The sequence below is a fragment of the Mauremys reevesii genome, linkage group 19, assembly GCF_016161935.1.
Source record: "Mauremys reevesii isolate NIE-2019 linkage group 19, ASM1616193v1, whole genome shotgun sequence".
In the NCBI taxonomy this organism is placed as follows: domain Eukaryota; kingdom Metazoa; phylum Chordata; order Testudines; family Geoemydidae; genus Mauremys; species Mauremys reevesii.
In genome coordinates this window covers 7,427,891-7,451,528 of record NC_052641.1, presented here as the reverse complement: position 1 = coordinate 7,451,528, position 23,638 = coordinate 7,427,891, and the positions used below count along the sequence as shown (strand labels likewise).

General features: G+C 45.8%; 1 protein-coding gene across 3 annotated transcripts; it reads right to left on the bottom strand.

Annotated features, from left to right (window-relative positions):
- Positions 1-1,646: 1,646 nt before the first annotated feature.
- NELFB (negative elongation factor complex member B) lies at positions 1,647-17,200 on the bottom strand. Of its 3 annotated transcripts, none has more exons than XM_039507053.1 (13): positions 17,029-17,200; positions 15,323-15,486; positions 15,030-15,129; positions 14,026-14,256; positions 12,651-12,836; positions 10,960-11,072; positions 10,401-10,503; positions 8,996-9,091; positions 6,887-7,029; positions 4,732-4,838; positions 3,939-4,080; positions 3,246-3,354; positions 1,647-2,976 (listed from the first exon to the last, which is right to left on the bottom strand). In XM_039507053.1, exons 1-13 carry the CDS (start codon positions 17,128-17,130, stop codon positions 2,839-2,841), a joined length of 1,734 nt encoding a protein of 577 aa, XP_039362987.1. In that variant the 5' UTR covers positions 17,131-17,200; the 3' UTR covers positions 1,647-2,838. The 3 variants fall into 3 exon arrangements, with proteins under 3 accessions (XP_039362987.1, XP_039362990.1, XP_039362989.1); XM_039507056.1 differs by having other exon boundaries at positions 15,323-15,482; positions 17,029-17,095; XM_039507055.1 differs by lacking the exon at positions 17,029-17,200 and adding an exon at positions 16,404-16,460.
- Between the last annotated feature and the right edge of the window lie 6,438 nt (positions 17,201-23,638).

The following is a 23,638-nucleotide window of genomic DNA, read 5'->3' as shown; positions in this document are numbered from 1 at the left end:
ACCAAACCCGAGCCAGGGAAGGAGGGTGGCCAAGCAAGGGAAGCAGCTGGGGAGCTGGGACAGATGGGCGTGCGGTGGTCACTGGGGGGAAACCATATGGGGCCAGCATGCAGGCTGGTTGACTATCAGTGACTTGCTAGCTGGGGAAACTCTGGCAGGAAAGCGGCTCTTCCAACAGCTTCAGATCCATGGTCTCCCTCTTGTCTGCAGTTAGCCTCAGATACCATCGCTCCTTGCTCTCCCTTCCCAAATGACAGGGGGCCAGGGAGGGGATGTGCCACAGGGGAGTTGGCAGCATACGGAATGGGGACGAGGGTGCACTGGGAGCAGGATTACTGGTGTAGCAGCACAGAGGGGAACAGGAACAGTCCTAAAGCAACGAGCGCTACTGCAGCACTAACCCTGAGTGGCTGCCCCAAGCATGGCCTCGCCCCAGTACACCAGAGGGGGTGAAGGAGAGACTAGAGAGACAGCACTGGACTGGAACTTATGAGATCTGGGCTCTACGCACAGCTCTGCCACTGACCTGCTAGGTGACCTCAGGTAAATCATGCCAACACTTTGTTCCTCAGTTTCCCCCGTGAAATGAGGATGATGACGATGACGCTGACCTCCTCTGTAAAGCGCTTTAAAAGCTAGTGATGAAAAGTGCTTATTATAGAGCTGTGTCCTGGAGGCAGAAATTGAGCCCGTGGCTCCAGGAAACCCCATCCTGGCACACACCCACACTTCCTCCCATGCCACCCCTCTAACATGGGAGTAGCTCCCCATAAAACAGCTGCAAGGTCTTTCCTCCTGCAGGCTCTTCCTCTGCAGTGAGGTCTACAAAAAAGACTTGACCGTGGTTAGGCAGCTGCTGTGCTGTGGCTGCTACTCTCCATGCTGACCACTGGTTCCCTGTACTCCCCTGTCTCTTTGGTGCAGCCCGTTGTTGTCTCGTGTCTTAGGTGGCAAGCTCCTGGGATAGTCTTGTTACGAGCCCATGGCCCCTCTGGTGGTACGTTGGCTCATGCAAGCCATCTCCAAGTGACTAACCACCACCCGCATGGAGTGAGGTGACTTGGGTGGCCCTCTGCTCAGTGCAGTTAGCCTCCAAGGGGCCAGCCCACACTTATATCTGCGTTCCATTGCTCCACTTCAGCAGCAGGCAGCCAGAGTCCCCTCGACCAATGGGGCAAGAGGTGGCAAATGGCAGCTTGGCCAGTAAGGAGCCTCAAGGGTCCCACAGATGGCCACGGGATTTACTGGACTAGAAGACCGCTTGATATCCCCTCCAGTCCTACGATTCTATGGTTTTTGACAATAGAGAGTATCAGGCGCTGCTCACTTTGGACTGGGGACCTCAGTCACCTGCTGGCAGCAACTCAACAATGTCTGCCCCGTTCCTAATAAAGTCCTGAGTTTCCAGGTCCCAGTGATGGCCCTGGTAGATGCTGCCACAGCATCAGGGCAGCACCATGTGGGGACGAAGGGGGGGTGACCTCGTGTGACGGAGCAGGGAGCGGGGCGGATTTGACCTGGGAATGTTGCAGGGGATTACATTGGGGATGAGAAGGAAGCTACCTGAGCCTGGGGGGGGGAGGAGTGACACCTTCTGCCCAGGAGACTGAACAAAGGAGAGGAGGAGCAGAGGGGGGCGGGGGGAAGAAAGCGGCTAGAGGAATTTTTAGTTTCAGTTTGGGCTGGGTGGTGCAACGCAGGGAACCCCAAGCTGGGGTCTAAGCACCCTGAACCCCCAGAAGGACTTGATTGAGGGGTCCTGGTTGTGCCCACAAGTTCTGCTGTAGACTGCGTTCCTATTGTCCAATAAACCTTCTGTTTTACTGGCTGGCTGAGAGTCACAGTGAATCTCAGGAAGAGGGGTGCAGGGCCCTGACTCCCCTACACTCCATGATACCTCGTGCAGGCTCTTCAGTGCAAAGAGAGCCAACCAGCCTGAGCTAGGGAGATGTGAGAGTGATGGGAGGTGCAGCCTGTCTGTGACTCTGGGTTCTGGGTTCACAAAAAGCCTTTAAACTGAAACTCCTGAACTTTTCCAGCCCTCTCCTCCCCTTCCTACCTGGGCTGCTGTCCAAGGTCCGGGACAGCTGCCAATTACCAGTTGCCGTGGAGTAAGCTGGGGATCAGGTTGGTGAACAGCCAACCCTTGACATCAGAAGCAGATGCCTAACTTGCCAGGTGCACCACCACTATGTCACCCCCTATGTCTGAGAGTGATCCACAAACCCAAGGAGGGAGCTGGAACTAGGCCCCGCCCCGGCTGTGCTGCTCCCACGGGGATTGGCCAACAGGTATGCACAGCCCTTGTCTCCATGAGGTCACAGGGAAGCACCAGTTTTGAACAAAGTATAAAAACTGCAGCCTTGTTCCCTTTTGTTGATAACCATCTCTCAGCTTTAAAGACCCAAAGAAGCAAGCTGGGGGCAAAGAGCGAAACTGCTCAGACTTCAAGGGTTCGCTCCCTCTGCCTGATTACACAACCGGGTTTTTACTGCCCCAGAAAATTGTAAGTCTAAAAACGCAAGAAGATATAAAGTTTAAAAACAAGACTTGACTTTTGAAAAAAAAAAAAAATCACAGAAGCTGAGTAGATCCACAAGAAGCCACCTAGCTATCCTTAGGCAAAGTAAACCTACGCAATCCACTGCATACTGAGCCTTCTAGCCAGCAAGAGACAGTGCTCAGTGTCTGACAATGTCCTGCGTCTGCAAAAGGTTCAGTGGCTTTAGGTAAGTTTCCACCACGGTAGCCAGAGACACTCAGCAGTACACTGAAATGCCTCCACTCTGCAGGACGCAAAGGTTAGTTTCTCTTATCTCAGAGTCCCGCTCATGTGGCTCAGAGCGAGGCTGGGGTGGGTACTGTGGGCAAAGTCAGTTCCATGGATGGAGTTTCAGCCACCTGGGCTGGACTGGGTTTGCGAAGCTCCAGTTTCTCGCTGAGCTGGTTATAAAGATCCTTCACAGCTTCGCCGCTCTGTGGAACGAGCATCGGGAAAACAAACAAACAAAAGAAGAGTCACACTTCATTCTAGCTGTTACGCCAGCTGGAACACTAAGTACTAGGACTACTGGGAGTGTTTCAACACAGAGGAAAGTGGGAAGAGGAAGTCATGATATAATTAAGTCAATACTCCACACACTCTGAAAGCTGCTATCTAAACAGAACACAGGCTCTGGTAAGCAGCTTCAGGGAATTCAGTTGACTTCATCGGCAATTACTTTTCCTTTTGTGACCCTTCTTACCTGCTTGGTAGGTTCCAAAGCCTTCTGGAGTGATTCTAATTTGGCAGGTGCCACTTTGTGATGCAGGTGAAGTAGCAATCTTAGCATGTGTCTATGGACATTCTCTTTTCTGTAAAGAGCAATTGTAAAGTGGTGAAACCAATGTATAGATCACAATGTACAGAACACAACCACATTTTAGAGAGAAAGTTACACAACAACGTCAGAGCAGTGTCTGGGTGTTCAAAGAATGGGAGTTTTGTTTTCAATTATCAAGAATACTTAAGTTGTAAAGGAATTGCTTGCATGCTACAGGATGTTATGCTTCTATAGGCTTGCCAGGAATTAATACAAGGGTTTAGAACTACTAACAAGTTCTTTATGTGCATTTATAAATTAGAGAGCTGAAGTTAAATATAATGTTTAAAGCAGAAATTCAATCTGCTATTGCACTGTAAGGAGGATGTTGCCCCACTGCAACTTCTGTCTCTGAATAACGATTTAGGGTTTGTGTAATGGTTTATAAATCAACACTTGCTATTTCCAGTGATTTTATTTCTACAGAATTGGTTGCAAAATCTAAGCATATAAAAAAAACACCACAAGAGCTATCATAGCCTTTCCAGTGTGAGCTAAGTGAAACAATAGCTCAGAAAGGTGTGAACTGTCCCATTCATCTTGTAAATATTGTGCTTTCTGAAGGATGTCAGTTACCTTGAGCAGGCAGTGAGGAAGAAGCCATCAAAGAGACTGGTACAGAAGTCCTCCAGAGCAAATTCATCAGCCAGCAACGTGAGGTTACCGGTGAGCAGGTGCAGGAAAATATCACCGAAGGCCAGGTCACTGAATGTCTCGACTGCACAACAGGAAGGACAATGACTAACAGGGTGGCAAGCATTTGCCTGAAAGCTTTGCCGTGTTAGCAGAAGACGAGCCTGCTGAAAGAACTTGATGTGCACTTTGCTGACTGGCCACTGCAGGTGGCTGACTACCCGACCCAGGTATAAAGGGAGGTGGGAGAGAACCCAGGATGTGGGCTGAGCAGCCACTGAGGAAGAATTCTGGGAGCCGCTAAGCCTGGGCTAGATTTGGTGGTGTTTCACTGCGAGTTCCTTTTGTGGATCAAGTGGCAAGTTCTGATCCACTGCAACTTTTGGGGACTGTTTAGAGCGGGAAGCTACCTGCTCCGAGACACAATGTATCTTCCAGTAACATTCCAACCAGTCTACAGCTAATCACATCGCCAGTACGGTGTCTTTCATCCGAGCAGTTACAAACAAACACTGAGGAACCTTCACAGAACTCCTGCTCGGTAGGAAAACATCACCGCTGACCAAGTAAGTAAACTCATGGGACTTGCACAGGCTCACATGGTGAATCACTAGCAGGCCTGAAACTAGCAGAATCCAAGAGTTGTCACCACTAACCACACTCACCCTCATAGCCCTTATTTTCCTCCTTCTAGGCCTTCTATATGTGACAAGTAGGTACAAAACATAAGACTTACCTAGTGCTGGCAGGAGCCTGAGAAAAGCATTCTTGTTCCTCTGTTTAGTTATGTGAAGTATGTAATAGAGCCCAACCTCACAGGCTATTCTGTGCTCCTGAAGGAATCTGTTATGGCACAAACAAAGTTTCTTAACTAATAGAACAAGAACCCATTTACCAAAGAGGACCGTACGAAGACAGGGTCCACAGCCTGGAAGCCACAGAGTAGGAAGCAGGGAAATGTCTCAGTAGCTAACCTGAAGTCTCCAGTGAAGTGGTGGCTAAGAGAAAGCGTTCAGATCTAGGAGAGCTGTCTGCTGCCATGGCCCAACGAAATAATTATTCAACAAACATTGTTACTTTCCAATAATCAATACTAACTGAACAGTTCATAAGAAGAAGGAAGCTTCAGGATCAAGCTAAACACAATGGAAAATCTGATTCTGCTTCATTTTAAAGTTTCCCAGCTCAGACACCAATTCTGCTATGAAATAGTTGTGCCTGTGATTCTAACTGAATGTGGTATTCTGGATACTGACATTCAAACAAGAAGAGTACTGGGAATAAGTGTAAGGTCTGAACATAACTGAGCATACGGAGATCCTTTCTGTCGGCTTTGCAAAGAGAAACCATGAGAAGTTTCGTTTTTAACCTCCAAACCTTCAGGATTTCAAAGAGAAACTGAAGTCCTCATCACATGTACAGTCATCTTATTTCTAGTAGCGCATCTGAAGGTGCTCATTCTCTCGCTTAGTCCAAATGCACCTAAATTCAGTAATACCATGAAAGCAGCCACCGTACTCTGCTTGTGAAGGACACACAAATGTCTCCTTTATTTGAAAACAGCAATGCAAAAAAACCTTACTAATTTGTTTTGCAAAGACTGAACTGAAATGTCAGAGCAAGAAACGTTAATGTGATGGTCCACCTCCTTGGGCCAGGCCTTTATAAAAATCAACAGTAAGAAATATTGCTCCACGCAGGTTGCTTCAATGTTTTCAAATAGAGGAGACACTGAGAACTTTGAGAGGATGACACAGGCTCTGCTTCCTTGAAAATGAGGGCAAAGCAATATGATGTGCCTAGTTTAAAAACAGTATTGATGATCAGTCACTCACACCTCCCTAATTGTTACTGCTGAGCAGCAGCCATGTTTGTTAGTCAAAGAACTATTCTCTTTCTAATCACTATGAAGGCCTGAACTGATCTTTATTCTTCCATGGGTAACAAAAGCTTTAAGTACTCTAGCAAACCTCTTGTGCTTTCACTCCAAGGTCTCTCTAACCCACTTATGCACAATCTGGTTTAAGCAGCAGTAGCTCATGGTTAATTAATTTTGGCAATATGTTACGCAGCGAAATGTTCTTTTTAATGTCAGCTCTGTCTACAAGTGACTCTCCTCAGTAGTGTCCATGTCGAAATAACTCAGGCCAAAGGCACCACGACAATATTATTCTATTCTCATAGGCCTGATTCAGCATATGCCTAACGTTAAGTACACGACTAGTCACACTGACTATAAAGTACCTTGCTGAATCAAGGCCTTAGTGTTTTGTTGTTTCTTGTGCAGTTGCCTTTCAATCTGAGCCCTTGATAAAAATGCCACAGTATTTGAGCTCTCTGACTGGAAACTTTTAAACTGGACAGCACCCTCACTGGCTCCACAGCAGCACTGCCTCTCTCATACTTCTTGCCAGACCCCTTGTGTTCTCGCTATTGACCTATTCAAGATCTGTAGTTTTACTGGTGTCTTTTAAATCAACTGTTCCACTGGATGGAACTGAAGCCTTGAATTAGTTAGGGTTAATTCTTTTCTCTTAATTGTGCCACGTTATACAAAATGGGCTTCCTCTGTGGTACAGCTTAGCTACCTAAGACTACGTCTATACTACAAATTATTTCAGTATAACTTACATCACTCAGGGGTGTAAATAATCCACCTCTCTGAGTGACGCAAGTTACACCAACCTAAGCACCAGTGCGGACAGTGGTATGCTGGCAGCAGAGCTTCTCCCACTGACACAGCTGAGAAAGGAGTTACTGAGCTGATGGGAGCGTTCTCTCCTGATGGCTTAGAGAGTCTTCACGAGAACGTCACTGTAAATGATGTAGTGTAGACATAGCCTACTGGTTTGTTGGAAAAAGGATCTAATGTACGTAGGTCGATGACATACTTGGTGAAAGCTTCGGGAATGGTGCTGGGGTAGGGAATTGGCCCTTTCTCGTCTGATGGCAGTTTCTGATCTACGTTGAATGTGTAGTCATCCACCACAAAAGACATCAGCATCGGCAAGAACTTGGTGATCAACTCGTGTTCCTTAGAGGGGGGAAAAAAGCCATTGCAATATAAAAAAGCTATTTAGCATTTATGTAACTTTCCATCCAAGAATCTTAAAGTGTTTAGGTGACATGTAATATTCCCATCCTACAGCTAGAAAAACTAAGGTAAACCATTTACCTATGACCACACAGCAAACCAATGGTAGACAGGAACATAAAACACTGGTATCCAGACACCAAGTCCCTGCCCTAACCACTGACCTCTCTTTTCATGTCCTCCAGTAGAATATAAGGAGATAATCAGAAAACTATCCTTCACTTTGTACACAAGAACACTATTGAAGGAATGTTTTTCTGTAACAGAATTACCCTGTGATATACATATCTGGTCTAGAGCACCTTATCCTATGTTATTGCAAGTGCTGGACACAGAGGGTCTGGGTAAGGACAGGGTAGTATGCTAATGAGTACAAGTCATCTGGTTAATTCCCTGAACCAATATTAACCATTGCACACTTAGTCATGCTCCCAGGAGGAGTGCCAGGGGAAAGTCACACTCATTTCCTCCATTCCCAGCAGGGCCGGCTCCAGCTTTTTTGCTGCCCTAAGCGGTGAAGCGGGAGAAAAAAACAGAGAGAGAGAGAGAGAAAGACGGTCGGCAGCACTTTGGCGGCAGCTCAGCCGTGCCGCTCCATTCTTTGGCGGCAATTCGGCGGCGGGTCCTTCGCTCCCCCTCTTCCTCTTTGGCGGCAGCTCAAAGAGGAAGAGAGGGAGTGAGGGACCCACCACTGAATTGCTGCCGAAGACCCGGCCGTGCTGCCCCTTTCCATTGGCCACCCCATGTACCTGCTTCCTTCGCTGGTGCCTGGAGCCGGCCCTGATTCCGACAGCAGTTGAAAATTACTTATTTTGTATCAAATTAAAACAACGGGAAGCGGCAGCGTATGGAACCACAAAGTACATTAACAATGAAGCAGGTTGTGGAGCTGTCTCCATATAGCACCAACAGGTGAAGAAGGAACCTTTCAAGTAAGATATGAGGTAAGCCAAGGCTTTGCCGAGGGCCATGTGAGTACCTAATCATCTTACTATTTGACTATTCATGCACACACACCTGGGGGTGCTGGGACAATTTGAAGGGTAGCGGGTGCAGAGAGCCATTGAACCAAACTGTAAACCCTGCATATGATGGAAACCACTTCAAAGCAGGGGGTGCAGCAGCACCCCTAGTTCCAGCACCTATGCAAACACCTACGGAAAACGTACATCACTGAGGTAAACGTGCAGTCCGCCAGCAGTGTATACGGCCAATGCCTCAATCACCCTCCCTGGGGAAGAGCTGCACCTCTTTGCGCCACAGAACAGAAACAGCAATGGAGTTTTTGAGGTTCCCCCCACTGCCCAATATTGTGGTTAACCTCTCTTCTAAAGACAGCTGAATATAACTTCTCCCAGAGCTACCAAACCTGTTCAGAGAGCAGGCCAGAGGGAAAGTGGGGGGCGGATCACCTGAGCGATCCAAGATACGCTGTCCAGGGGTTGAATGATACCTCCACAGCATTCCTGTCACAACACTGGGGAGGCAGACGCGCTAGCCACTGAATGACAATGCAATGAGCTGCTATTAGAGTTCAGGGCCAGCCCCAGCAATGCTATTTTCACATTCATTCTGATCTACAGTCTCGCCATTTGGGCGGAGATCCCAGGAGTTATGAGCCATTGGTGCTGAATTTGTTAGAGGCAAAACTCAGATATAAAAAAGTTAAAGCCCCAGATGTTCAAGACGACCAAAAAAGAGGGGGGGGGGAGTTGACAAGAGGACCCACTTGTGTACACTCTCACCCTATTGGTGCATGCAAATGCCAGGTGTCATCTGTACAAACAGGACGTTTCCAAATTTTGCAAGTGCTTATTAGAGGCATTTGGAAAAGGTGACACTGAGGATTTTTTGAGAGAGAGGAAGATGAAGAAATCAATGAGGAAATGCTCTTCGAGAAGCTTACCATTTTAGGCTCCCTGAAGACTTGACTGTCAATCATGTCCCAGGCCCCTTGTCCCAGAGACAGCATCCTTAGCAGTAACAAGAGGTCTGGGCTTTCCTGGAAATTCAAATGTACTAAAAGTTATGTTCTTCCTCAATTCTCTACATGTTGGAGATTTATTTGGAAGTAATTTATATTCAGTGGTTTTCTTGGATTCAGAAGCATTATCCAGAGACGTTAGATCGCAAAAGACTGCTAGGGGCTGTCAATTTCTATGATTTAAGTAATGAATTATAGCTCAGAGGGCCACAAACAGCTGCAAATGCTACAGAACACACCTCAGTGTAATAATTTTACAGTGTGCTTGGAGATATTCAGGCCATCTGATCAGACGACTGGCTAGAGACCTTTCAAAAACAATTTGACGTCATAAAGTACAATATGTGTCAGAAAGAAACTATCCGTGTTTGTCAGTAAATATCCAATATTGAGTGTGTAAAAATGACATTGGCCTTTTTGCAAGCTTGAAAGGATAAAAGGAAATTATTTAATTTGACAATGAAAAAGCAGCCCAAGGGATGAAATATAGGGAGTGTTTCTATTTAGATCCTTGTATGGTTCCCATCATAGGATCTGAGTCCTGATCCACGGGGGCAAAGATTCACATTCTTGTTGCACAGCCCATGAGTACCCAGTTCATACCAGGGAAACTGAGGATCCAACCAGCAGACCGCATTCTAAGTCCTTTCTAGGGCTGAACGGTGGTCACTTGCCAGCTGCCATTCCCGATGTAATTCTGCCTCCCCCGCAAAGGGATTGTCGGCAGCAGAACGCAGCATTACAGAGAGCAAGTGCCTCACAACGTTATTAAGTGTACCATCTTCTTCTCCGTGTGGCTGATGTAAATGCAGAGCAACAACTATAACTTTACATTCAGATGGTTCAATAAAGTGTACAATAGAGAGAACTCTCTCTCCGCTTACACCATTCACTTTACTATATCCCCCTACCACCAGCCCAAAGCAAGGCAAGACACCAAGTTTAGCACAGGGAGTAAAGAATGCTGTAACTGAAGCAGGAATTTAAGTAGGCAGAAAGCAGTTGCCTGCAAGTATGCATAATTAGAAGAGCGTGTCTCTACTAGAGAGTGAGAAATGTTAAGTGGGCACCGTCAACTTGAAAAATCACATGTGTCTGAAAACTGTGTACCTACCATAATTACACAACACCTAAAATTACTACAAATGAAAGAAATCGGGACAAAATGTATGTTTTTCCTCCTTTTCAGTTTACTTGTGCATTTGATAGCACACAGTTTCTTTCCTTCTCCTGTAATGTCAGTCAGTTTCTCCCTTGCTGAAAAATGCAGTCTCATTATAACCCGAACAGGGCCCGTTTGTAATCTGTGCAGGTTTTTCAGACTCACCCTGGGTAAGGTGTCTTGCCCAACCAGCTCTTGCAGATGCCGTATGGTACTCAGAGCTAAGGTGTTAATGGCAAAGGGATCACACAAGATCATTGATAAATCCCTGAAGGGAAACAGAACCACAAATGCATTTTATATATACTAACAAACCCCATGGCCCAACCACACACCCGGCCACAGAATACCAAAACCTATGAGAGAAGGAAGACAGGCAGCAAAAACTATAATGATAAAATCTAATGTATTATATCAACTGAAATATGTTTCTGCCTTAGATCACTAATTAGATACTTAAAAGTGGCAAGTCCTGCCTGATAAAACAAAAGTTAAAGGGGTGGTTGTTTTTTACAGGCCACTGACTAGTTAGAGCCTTGGGACAGGATACTGAGAATAAATCTGTTATCTTGCCAAATGCACTAAGAAAGGGGCTATGTTTGGCAATGATTGGTTTTGTTACTAGACACTTGTGGAGAATTAACAACTGAAGTAATTCTCAGCCCTTCTGGATAATGGGAACGTTGCTATCAATCCCTCAGTTTCATGAGCCTGAACTGCTCACCCCAATACTTGTTCTTGTCCTTTCTTCACTCCGTCCAGGAACCCTTGCAGCTCTCGAGCTCTCTTGTTATCCACAAACTTCTCCCGAATGCAGGCATCTAAGCACCAGGTGAACTGCAAAGAAAGGAAATGTTGTTAACACACTCATGGCAACTCCTCTAAACTAGCATTACAATATATGAATCACCTCAAGGCTTCAGTGTAATACTGTTGGCTCGATATTTAATTAAATACACCTGCATAAGCCTTTCCGACCCTCCCCAACAGTTGTACAGGAAGCTGCAACATTAGATACAGCACACATCAGTTTTAAGACTCTTGCCGACTTTTCAAAGGCTTCAGATCTAGTGACAAAACAGGTCCTTAATCAGTGAGCCTTTTGCATTAAGCTCCTACAAGTATTCTAATTATGTTCAAATGCCACCATCAGTGCAACAGAACATGGGTTCGTGTAGCAGCATGTGAAGGGGAAGACAAAGTTTCCAATCCATACAAACAGCATCAACCTGTGACCAGCAGTATCTGCTGCTTGCACAGTCCTGTGTGTGTTGGGAAGTTCTAGGAGGGGTCTGACATCAGGAGCAGAGGAAGCCCAACAGGCATCCAAACACACAAGATCACGCTATGAAGCTGTTGTACAGCAGGTTCAACTGGCATCACCTTTTCCTCTCCCACAACAAGCATTCCCTGAAAATTAACACATACTATGTACCATGTAGTATGTGAATACATCTCAAGGCCCACCCCCATCAATGTGGGATCACATACATGATGGAGCACATGGTAACTGAGGGGGCAGTATCACTTAGTGGTAAGAACATGGGATTGGAAGTCAGATGATCTAGACTTTATTCCTGGCTCTATCACTGACTTACACTGGAAATTTGGACAAGCCATAATCCCTAAGTGTTAGTTTCCCCATCTATATTAAAACCACATATTCCTCATAACGATGTTGTGGATCTTGATTCATGTTTCTGAAGTGCTTGGAGCCCACTGTACAGAAGGTGCTAAATATATTTCTCATCACTGGTATCTTTTCTTCAGAAGCACACGTCACACGAGAAATAAGCTTTGTAAATAATGTAACCAGGACGTAAGCGTAGAGAGTAGAATGCGACTCTGCATTTATGTGGATGAATGACTTAACTCACATTACAAATGCTATCGCAGCGCTAAATTAGACAGCAAAACTCCTTATATTTTAATAATTATTAATTTTCTGCTCTTTATACTTCAAGATCCATAGCACTTGCCAAACTAAACTAATGAAATGCAAATCACTTCTGGGCAAAGAGCATCAGTTTGTGCACAGTCCTACGCACAACCGGGAGGGGAAGGAAACTGGCCAAGAACACTGGGGCAAACCAATGGCATGAACTTCATTTTTGGCAGCATCCACGTAGGTCAGATGATACACTGTTTTTTAAGACTTCATACCAAGCACCCCAAACAGCACGACGAACAATTTATCTACCAGACAAAGACAAAGGGCTTTGTTAACACTGCTGGGATTTGAACCTGTCATTCCAAGGACTATAAGAATTTCAGACTTGAGGTTTGAACCATTTTCTATGCCTGGAGATAATATACCCTCTCGGTTATTGACCTTCAAGGCAGCAGGCACAAATGAGAGCTGCTCAGACTGAAAACTCCAAAGTACTATTTGTGCCTGGTCCATCTATTCATTACCTTGTGACAGGGGTCAACAGTACAGATCTCGCTGATGTCCAGGTCATGCAATGACATCAGGAGCTCTGCCCGTAGCGTGCAGTAATGGACATTCCGTGTCCGAAGGAACAACGTTCTTAGGAACTGTAGCACCATGTCATATAGCTTCACATTCTTCCCAATCATCTGTGTCAGCTTCTGAACCACCTAAAGCCCAAATGGAAACAGACACACTTAGTACCAAAAGCTATTCCTACATGACAGCTTTCAAACTATTTCATTATTTGCTCCATCAGTTGTGGAATGCCTGAACTAAAACATACAGCTTTAAAGGACATTTCACTCCAGACTTTTTCAGCATTTCAACTCCATTTGTGCTTTAATTGATTTTTGTCTAGACATTTGCAATTGCAAGACTTTCTGTTCCCTTGGCTAAACAATCTGACCTGTTATACCAAGTATACCAGTAGGAATTGTTTTTTGTTGTAAATGTGATCTTAGGGTTTTGTACTGCCATCTATCACCATAGTTCGAGTGCCCACCACCTAAAATCAAAAGTCCCTAGAGACTTCATGGAGTCTCTGGCATTTCCCCCTTTTTGGGATAAAAACACTGCTTGGGGCATGGATTTGGGTTTTTTAAAAACATTTTAATAAAATGTGTATAGTGGGAGTGTCTAAAAGCACCACTGCAACAGAGACTCTACAAGTACATAGGAAGGCACAATCCTTGTCCTGAAGAACTTAGTTAACGAGGGTAGTATACAACAAGAGGGAAGAGTGGCTGGGGCGAGGTTTAACATTAATAAGATCACACTGTCCTATAGGCTAGCTACATGCACAGCTTTTGACGCTTCTTCCCATTTTTTGTTGTTGAACTATTACTATTTCCTGCAAAAACAAAATAAAAATTGTAAACCCCCCCCCAAACCCTGATTTAACTGCCAAAGGTGCTTAGATACTATAACGATGGGCATGGTATTAAATCCCAGACTGATAGACAGAACAGGGGGAAAATATTATTGGCTAAACATGTTGTTTAGCTATTTAAATGTTATTTTTTAAAATCTGCTTAAACAAAAAATTAACAATTACTTTATTCACTAGGTGCTATTCTAATAAACATAATGTTCAGTATTGTTATACTTGTAACTATTAAATATAAGATTAACCTGTTGATTTAATTAAGACTTGTTTAATGAAGATGAACTAACACTAAATAAGTAGCCAAAATATTTACATAGCTTTTTCCAGGTGCTAGCAAAGTTGTGAGGCCAGACAAACACTCAGTTATCTGATGATGCTGGCAGGATAGGAACCCAATATGCTCCCTTTTCAAGACAGAGATTGGAGATTTCCATTCCAAACTTCCCTGTAAAAGTTCTCCCTGCTCTTACCTCTCCCTGACGTCTCATTTTCGGAGAGGGACTGAAGAAGTTGTGCAAGACAGAGAGATCACTACTAAAGAGAGTGTTTTCTTTCTCCAGGATGTACTGTTTCAGCAATGGGGACACCTCATCGCCAAACAGAGCTTGGTTATCCTGCCAGATCTGGCGCTTCACCTCCACGGCACATGCTTTGTATAAATCCTTATCCGCCATCACTAACTTCAGTTTCTTTTCAGGGACCTGTGAACAACAGTGCAGTCTCAGTAAAGAGTTAGGGGTTCACCTACCTGACTGTTAAAATGGTAAGTAGTTGACTATAAGGCAGATCTAAATCACAACCTTGAACTGGCCAGTAACTTCTACAACCAATGCAATTAAAACCCAAGGAAACAGCAGAGACCCTTCTTTCATGACCCTACCCATCCAACACCACCCTAGTTTTAAAGTATTTAGCTTCCTAGAGAAAGCATTACATTTTCCTTCAGTTAATTTTGAAAAAAACATCTTCTCCTATTAAAAAAGGAGCACAGCATTCTATGGTGATGGTTCAAAACTCTAGTCTACAGCATACAATAGCACTAGTACAGGTTTTGAAGCTATTACATTAAAGATATTGTAGTGCCTTAAATGAAGAGTTGTTTCCTCTTCAGTATCCCTTTCCAGAAATATTGCCCCCTTTTAAAATCTAGCTGCATCCTTCAAATACTTGCCATTTAAATCAGTTTTGGAAGAGCCCCCTGCCACTGAGCTCAAACTATTTTTGGGAAGGATGTGGGGGGACACGCACATTTTTAAAATAGAAGAAACATATCTCTCTAAGTAGAGTGTGCTTTATGAAATATGAAATGCTTTTTGAACTACATTAAATTAACTGATATGAGAATCAAACAAAGCATAAGACAAATTCTTCTGCCAGTGAATGACAAACTGACTGAAGAGTTTGCAAACGTGGCATACAGCCCGGCTAACAGAGAATGAAAGGGGCTGTAACCAGGAGATGCAACAGATTTTACCTTGGGCAGGTGTTTCATGACACACATCACCACAGGCTGTATAGACGGCATCTTGACCAAGGAAAAGCTTTTCTCCAGCAGATCCTCCAGCTTTTTGTATCTGGAAACATGCAAGCAAGAAAAGTTGCCAGGTAAAGTTTTCAAAACTCCTGAGTGACTTAGAATCCTAAGTGCTTAAGATACTTTTGAAAAAGTGACTGAGTCATTTAAGCTTTTTGAAAACTTTACCTGCCATGATTAATTTTGCAATTAATTTCTAATGATAAGAATCAGCAGCAAGATTGGTAACACACCTTTCCTCAACCTTTCCTTCTGAGGCAATGGCTGAAACTCTCTCTAACAATTTCTCTCTCAGCTCATCAAATACAGACTGATGAAATTCCAGCCTAGGGGTACCATGGAGGTCCAAGAATGGCAGAGCAGACTGGAGAGAGGGCAGGAGGACTCCATTTTCTGTCTAGCAAAACAAAGACCACACAGAGTTAAAAATTTGGATGAAACACAAATTCCTTGCTGGCAATAAATAACAAGACAGAGTACTAAAATGACTTATGTTAAGAAAAAGTAAGCACTTGGATAAATTTAAATGGTCATTACCGAGTAAGAAACAATATAACGTTTTTTTAAAAAAAGTCCTTAGTTATGCTACTAGCACTAGTGTAATATTATTAATGTTAAAAGAACTTAAAAATCTAGTTCACTTTTCATCACCAATGCCATTTGTTTACTTTTTACTCAACTGAGGCAATGAAGAAAGACCAGCAAGTTTCCTTTTCTAGTTCTCATGCAATAGTGCAACACTGGAGTGTGGACACACTAGCACAACAGAGTCCTGGTCATGCCTCTGACTCCTAGGCATGGGTAGTAAACAGTGCAGAGGAATGTTTATTTGTTTAAAAAATATTGTTCCATTAACATTTATCCATTTCTATACAAAAACATTCACATTTTTTAAATTATCCTTAAATCTGGGGCCTGAAGTACCTTACAATGTTTCTCTAATCATTCAAAAATCTACCAGGACTTTTAAAATGGTTGCATTTGGCTAGCTTATGCTAAACTCCATTAACCCAACTTTATAAATATATAAACTGCCACTGCTGAAATATACCAAAGCTTTGCTAAACGATCAATGCCCCAATCTTAAGAACACTGAAGCATCCTGTAACGACACATGCAATAGTTCCATGAAGTCTTAGAGATGCCATGTAACGGACAATCAGCTTTCATTTGTATTACAGAAAATTACATTGCAGAGGTGAGAAGATACTACAGAGCACCAGCGTGTTAGGAGCCAAGAGTAACCAAAGCTTCCTTTTCACATTTCATCCTGCATTAAGCTGCAAAAAACAAAAACCTAAAAGCCACTCTCACAGTTGTCAAATCCTGTTGAATTGGGAGAGAGACTCCCTTCATTTTAAAAGCAGCCTTTAAAGAGTCCCCTTGTGATGAGGGCCTCCAAAGTTTGTCTCAATTATAATTAAAAAAAAAAAATCCTGGATCTATTTTTAAATCCTTCATTGAAGTTGTCCCACATCGTGTAAGCAGCTGGGAGCAAATGAGGCTGCAATATAATGGGAGGATGATGGAAGGTGAAAAAGTTAAGCCCATGTCAAGCAACAGGGAGCAGCGCTCAAGCAGAGTCCGGATCAGAAACAACTCGAGGAGGTTTCAGAGAACAAGACCCGCAGCAATCGGACACCACCGCGATGGATGCCCTGGCACCCGGAACCCGTTTACTGAGGCGTTATCAGCTCAGACCCACCCAGCCCCTCTCGAAGCCCTGGGACCCAGGCCCCGAGTCCAGGCGGACCCACATGAGACTGACCCGCGTGGGGACGGGACGGGGCTCGGGATCGGCGAGCCGCGCACAGGTACCTAAAAGACCCCACCGGGGTGGGAGCCTGCCCGAGACCCAGCTGGGCCAGCGGAGAGCTCCGGCCACCCTACCCCTGCCGGGGCAGAGCCACTCCCGCCCCCCCCGGGCCGCGCTCCCCACCTGGAACTGCTCGATGGCCTTGAGCGGCTCGGTGCAGTTGGTCAGCGTCTCCTTCAGGTCCTCCCCGTTGGCCACCCCCAGCTCCTGCAGCCCCGCGAACATGGCGGCGGCCTCCGCGGGCCCGGCCGGGTCCGCCCCGCTCGTTCCCGTAGGGTCGGGCCCGGTCCGCTCCCGCTGTCGCCCCCCAGCCCTGGCGGGTCCCGCGCTGCCCCCGTCCCCCCCCGAAACTGCTCCTCGGCGCGCAGGTTCCGGGCTGCCGCGGGAGCGGCTGGGAGCTGGCTCAGCCCAGAGACTCCCCGTGTGCTGCCTGCTCCCCTGGCTGTGGGGACCCGATAGCTATACTGCCTGCTCCCCTATAGCCCCTGTGTGCTGCCTGCTCCCCTATAGCCCCCGTGTGCTGCCTGCTCCCCTGGCTATGGAGACGCTATAGATATACTGCCTGCTCCCCTATAGCCCCCGTGTGCTGCCTGCTCCCCTGGCTATGGGGACCCGATAGCTATACTGCCTGCTCCCCTATAGCCCCCGTGTGCTGCCTGCTCCCCTGGCTATGGGGACCCTATAGCTATACTGCCTGCTCCCCTATTGCCCCTGTGTGCTGCCTGCTCCCCTATAGCCCCCGTGTGCTGCCTGCGTCCCTGGCTATGGGGACCCGATAGCTATACTGCCTGCTCCCCTATAGCCCTCATGTGCTGCCTGCTTCCCTGGCTATGGAGACGCTATAGATATACTGCCTCCTCCCCTATAGCCCCTGTGTGCTGCCTGCCATGCTGTCTTCACCAAGTGCCCTTCATTCATTCTCCGTATGTGTCTGAACCAGCAAAGTTGTGTGTCCTGGATTTTGTTGGCCACATCACAGGCTTTGGCTTCCATCCTAGTACTTTCATTTCTAAAACTGTCTTTTTGTGTAACTCCTCTTGTGGTGTGAAAACATCTCATGAAACACCTATAGACATTGAACGTGCCATCTCGTTATCGCCCAGGCTTCTGCACTGTACAGCGCTATGTGGTGCACTGTTGTTCCAGACAGCTGGGTTTTCAGTCTCAGCAGCACAGGGGCAATGGGGTGCCCTCACCCTGCACTGGACGGGGAAAGGCTAATTCTTCATTGTGGGCTGAAGAAGCCACACACATACACACCCCGCCCCCCAAGTGTAGCACTAGTATAATGGGGAGCAGCCCAACTCAGTCTGGGCTGACTGCTGAGGAGGAAGGATGTACTTTGCATGCTTGAGCCTGGGAGTAGCTGGAGCCCTGACTGTAGAAGCGCCACTGGTGCTAAGACCCAGACAGATGCCCAGGTACCTATGGATGCCCAATAGGAATTGGAGTCGGTGGGTGCTGGGAAGCCCAGAGACCCAGATGCCACCCCAGCTACTGCTCTGAGAGATGTGGTAGTAAGTGGCCGGGGGGGACTAGCTCTAGACGTCCTGTGGGAAGTTGGCATGTTTTGGTTGGAGCCCTGCTGACTCAGTGGCAGAGCACCCCACTATTGTTAGGGTCTTGGGCTGGGACCTGGTGGAGCAGGTTGGACCCCCTACCCTGGCTGCCCTGTGGGTAAGGGCAGCCCACTAGCCATTTAACCTTGCTGCCCTGAGGTGGAGCGCAGCTTGGAGGATGGGGTGCTCTCATCTTGCCCTGGATGGGGTCTCCACCCTGTCACATTATGCTTGTCAAATGCACCACCTGAGTTATTTCAGTCTTCCAGCATCCCCAAATCTCATGTTCTATAAGGTGCCACAGGATTCTTTGCTGCTTCTACAGAACCAGACTAACACGGCTACCCCTCTGATACTTGACACCATGCAAGGCACTGCATTTAGCCGTATGGAGTGGAACTCCATCAACCTCATGAACTGCAAAACGTCTGTTAGTCTATAAGGTGCCACAGGATTCTTTGCATGTTCAAGCTCGCCATCTTCCATGGCCCAGCTGCCAAGATGCTTGAACTGGTCAGTCTGACCTAGTCTCACTCCATTAATCTCTACATCTAGGCTTCTGGTGGCACCTCTACTGCCTCACACAACCTCAATCTTAATCATTCTCATTTTCATCCCATGCCAGCTTAGCTGGTCATACCACTGGCTTACTATTTTCTCTAGAACTTCATTTGAGGATGCCTTTATTGCTATGTCATCAGCATATAGCAGCTTCTCACCTTTCCCCACTGGGATCTTCCTGCTGACATAGTCCATCAGTATGATAACCAGCAGCAGAATTAGGGCTGGCTCCTGGTGCAGGCTGATCCCTGGGTCAGTCTGACTTTCATTACAAACAGATGTTTAATTCCAAACAATGTTTGGGTCACTGTTTTAGGCAATCTATATAGGGCATTCACCATAGTTATTAAAACTTCAGACACTCCATATTTCCTCAGCACTGATGTGAATATCCTTCTGTCCACTGTATTGTATGCCTTTTCTTGGTCTATAAAAGCCCAGAAGCTATCCTGTTGGTGTGACAGTCTGTACCCCTACATTCACCCCTTTTAATAGGACTATGATAAATCTTTTACAAAGTATGCCTTGTGAGGTATCATTTGAAAACTCATAATTTGCTGATCACTATTGTCCTGGTAAAATGTATGACAACATTGTATGTAAAGTTATAAGATTCTACTGTATGATAATACTAAAAACAGCCACAAACCAGTTCCCCAGAGACAAAAGGCTAGCCAAAGACTCAGCCAGGTGTCAACAAAATCAAGTGGACTATCGTCTGGTTCATTGGCCATTCTTTGGCAGGAAGATTTTGTGCAAAGATTTACATTTTTGACAAAGAAACCGCTGAGGATTCCCATCCAGCAGATTTATCCTGAACCTCGGTTGGAGATGATCCTCGAAGAAGAAAAGCATAAGAAGGAAGAACAAAGCTCCCAAATCATCTCTCCCTTTATCTCTACTTACGGTGTCGACAATACTTGAAGGACAAAGGAAGCATCATTGGACTGGGGAGGGTTACTAGCTGAAAGGACTTCAGCCAGGAAGACTGCTGTAATGTGGTGAGAGATCTTTGCTTTGAATTCACTTGGTTAAGTTAGGTATTAGTTGTGTTTTACTTTGTATTAATTTGTAACCAATTATGACTTGTACACCTCATTACTTGTAGTCATTTAAAATCTATCTTTTGTAGTTAATAAACTTGTTTGATCAGGCACCACATTGGCAACTCTGCCCTAAAGGGGTTTGTCTCATTTAAGAGATGCTCAAAGTATTGTTTCCCCTTCTTCTTCACTTGTTCAGGTGTTACTAGTAGTCTCCCCCTGATCTTCAGCTCAGGGAACTGGTGGATAAGGTCCCATGGCAAGAAAATCTAAGAGGTAAAGGAGAGCTGGCAGTTTCTCAAGGAGATGTTAAGCACAAAACTGCCAACTATTCCAATGCAAAGGAAATTTCGGAAGAATAGTGAGACACCAATATGCCTGGAATCAAAAAGGAATTCCACAGGAAGTAGAAACCTGTACCAAGCGCTAAGGAGAAGTACAAACAAATAGCATAAGCATGTAGGGACAAAACCAGAAAGAATAAGGCACCACATGAGTTACACCTAGCAAGGGACATACAAAGCCAGAAGATATTCTTTAAATACATTAGGAGCAAGAGAAAGACAAAGGCAAGTGTAGGTTAGTGGGGAAGGAGAGTTAATAATTGATGACATCGAGTAAGCTGAGGTGTTTAATGTCTTTTTTGCTTCAGTCTTCACGAAAAAGGTTAATGGTGAAAAATACTCAGCACAATATTAACAAGAGGGAAGGAACGCAAGCCAAAATAGGGAAAGATCAGGTTAAAAATATTTAAATAAGTTAGATGCATTCAGATTGGCAGGACCTTATGGAGTTCATTTTAGGAGATTTAAGGAACTAGCTGAAGCAATCTCAGAACGTTAGTGATTATCTTTGAGAACGCCTGGAGGATAGGTGAGGTCCCAGAAGACTGGAGAAGGGGAAATGCAGGACCTGCCTTTAAAAGGAAACAAAGAGGACCTGGAGGGTTATAGATCTGCAGTCTAACTGGGATACCTGGAAAGATACTGTAACAATTTATTAAACACTCAGTTTGTAACCCACTAGAGGATAATAGAGTTCTAAGGAATAGCCAGCATGGATTTATCAAGAACAGCCAAACCAGCCTAATTTCCTTCTCTGACAGAGTTACTGTCCTAGCGGATGTGGGGAAAACAGTGCATGTGATAGAGCTTGGGTTTTAGTAGCACTTTTGACACAATCCCACATATTTTCATAGGTAAACTAGAGAATTTAATTTACACCACCTTTATTATAAGGTGTGTGTATGCAACTGACTGAAAGACTGTACTCAAGAGTGTAGTTATCAATGGTTTGCTGTCAAACTGGAGGCTGGATCTTGTGGAGTTCCTCAGGGGTCAGTCTTGGTTCTGGTAGTAGTCAATATTTTAATTAATGACTTGGATAACCAAGTGGAGAATATATGCTTAAAATCTGGGGATGACACCAAACTGGGAGGGGGTTGCAAGCACTTTGGAGGACAGGATTAGAATTCAAAATGACCTTGATGAATTGGTCTTCGATCAACAAAATGAATTTCAATAAAGACAAGTGTGAAGTACTTCACTTAGGAAGGAAAAATCAAGGGCACAGCTCCAGAATGGGGAATAACTGGCTAGTTGGTCGTACTGCTGAAAAGATCTGGGGGTTCTCGTCCATCACAAATTGAATGAGTCAATCTGATGTAGTTGCAAAGAAGGCTAAGGGCATCGTGGGGTATATTAGCAGGACTGTTGCATGTAAGACATGGGAGATAATTGTCCTGCTCAGCACTGGTGTGGCCTCAGCCTTAATGCTGTGTCCGGTTTTGAGTGCCGCACTTTAGAAAAGATACGGATAAATTGGAGAGAGGCCAGAGGAGAGCAACAAAAATTCTGAAAGGTTTAGAAAACCTGATCTATTGGGAAAAGTTAAAAAAACTGGGCACATTTTGTTTTGAGAAAAGAAGACTGAAGAGACCTGATAAGTCTTCAAGTATGTTAAGGGCTGTTATAAAGAAGACTGAGATCAATTGTTCTCCATGGACTCTGAAGGTAGGACAAGAAGTAATGGGCAAGGGAGATTTAGGTTAGATATTAGAAAAAAACCTTTCTAACTAGAAGGGTAGTTAAGTTCTGGAATAAGCTTCTAAAGGAGGTTGTGGACTCCCTGTCACTGGAGGTTTTTAAGATCAGGCTGGACAAACACCTGTAAGGGATGGTCTAGGTTTACTTGATCTGTGCGGGGAATGGGGGTGGGGATCTGGACTTAATGACTTCTTGAAGTCCCTTCCTGCCCTACATTTCTGAGATTTACAATGGTACTGCAACACCGTCCTCCGTTCCTTGGCATCTCAGTTTTGCAATGCTACAGATCCTTTTTGCAAGCCAGATGTGGGTCATTTGAGAGCTCAGCATACAGGACGTCTAGGGCACTCTTTCTTTGGCCTTCTTCACCTCCCACTTGGCAGTCTGCTTTCATTCTTTGCACTCATTTTCATTCACACTGGGTGGGTTTTTTCTTTATGAATCATTTTTCTTTTTTTGGATCACTATTTTCACGTCATTGGTCCACCACCCCGCCTACACTTTCCCTTGGTTTTCCCCATTTCATCTCTGAACCGATGCCACCGCCACCATCCACATTCATCTGAGGTAGTTCCGCTCTAGAGCTGGTGCCAGATCTGTTTCTGGACACTTATCCTGTACTTCTTGCACAAACTTCTCTGCTGAACTTCCCCTTCATTTTCTGTACATTTCTTTTGGGCAAAGTTCCACTGGACATAGACAATACTAGAGAGCACAGAAATGCACCTGGTCTCCTGACCACATTATAATCTGTGCATAAAGGAGGCAGCAGTGGCCATTCCAAGGAGAATGTATGGCTTCTTTGCAGGGCCGCCCAGAAGGGGGGGCAAGAGGGGCAATTTGCCCCAGGCCCCGAGCCCCACAGGGGTCCCCATGAGAGTTTTTTGGGGCCCCTGGAGCGGGGTCCCTCACTCGCTCCGGGGGGCCCGGAAAACTCTTGCGGGGCCGGGCGCAGGAGCTTCTTCGCTCCAATTACCGCCGAAGATGGACCCGCCGCCAAAGCGCAGCCCGGTCTTCGGCGGTAATTCGGCGGCGGGGGGCCCTTCCGTTCCGGGACCCGCCGCCAAAGTGCCCCGAAGACCTGCAGTGGGGGGGCCCCCCCCGCCGAATTACCGCCGAAGACCGGGCTGCGCTTCGGCGGCGAGTCCCGCTTCGGCGGCAATTCGGCGGCAGGGGGTCCCCGCCGCGGGTCTTCGGGGCACTTCGGCGGCGGGTCCCGGAACGGAAGGGCCCCCCGCCGCCGAAGACCCCGGGCCCCCGGAATCCTCTGGGCGGCCCTGCTTCTTTGGCTTTCAGGTATCAATTAAGAGTGGCCTAAAGTAAGCTCTTCATACTGTCACACAGGAAAAGAACATCCAGCAGCTGAAGAGACCCACCTACAGATGGGCTAATACTAACCCACAGCTCCATTAATGTCTTTGAGCATTGGAGACACTAAATAAGCACAGAGTTGTATTTTTATTTACTGTGGTGGTAGGAAAGAGGACCCCACTTTACACACATCAAGCCTCAGTCTATGACTTGT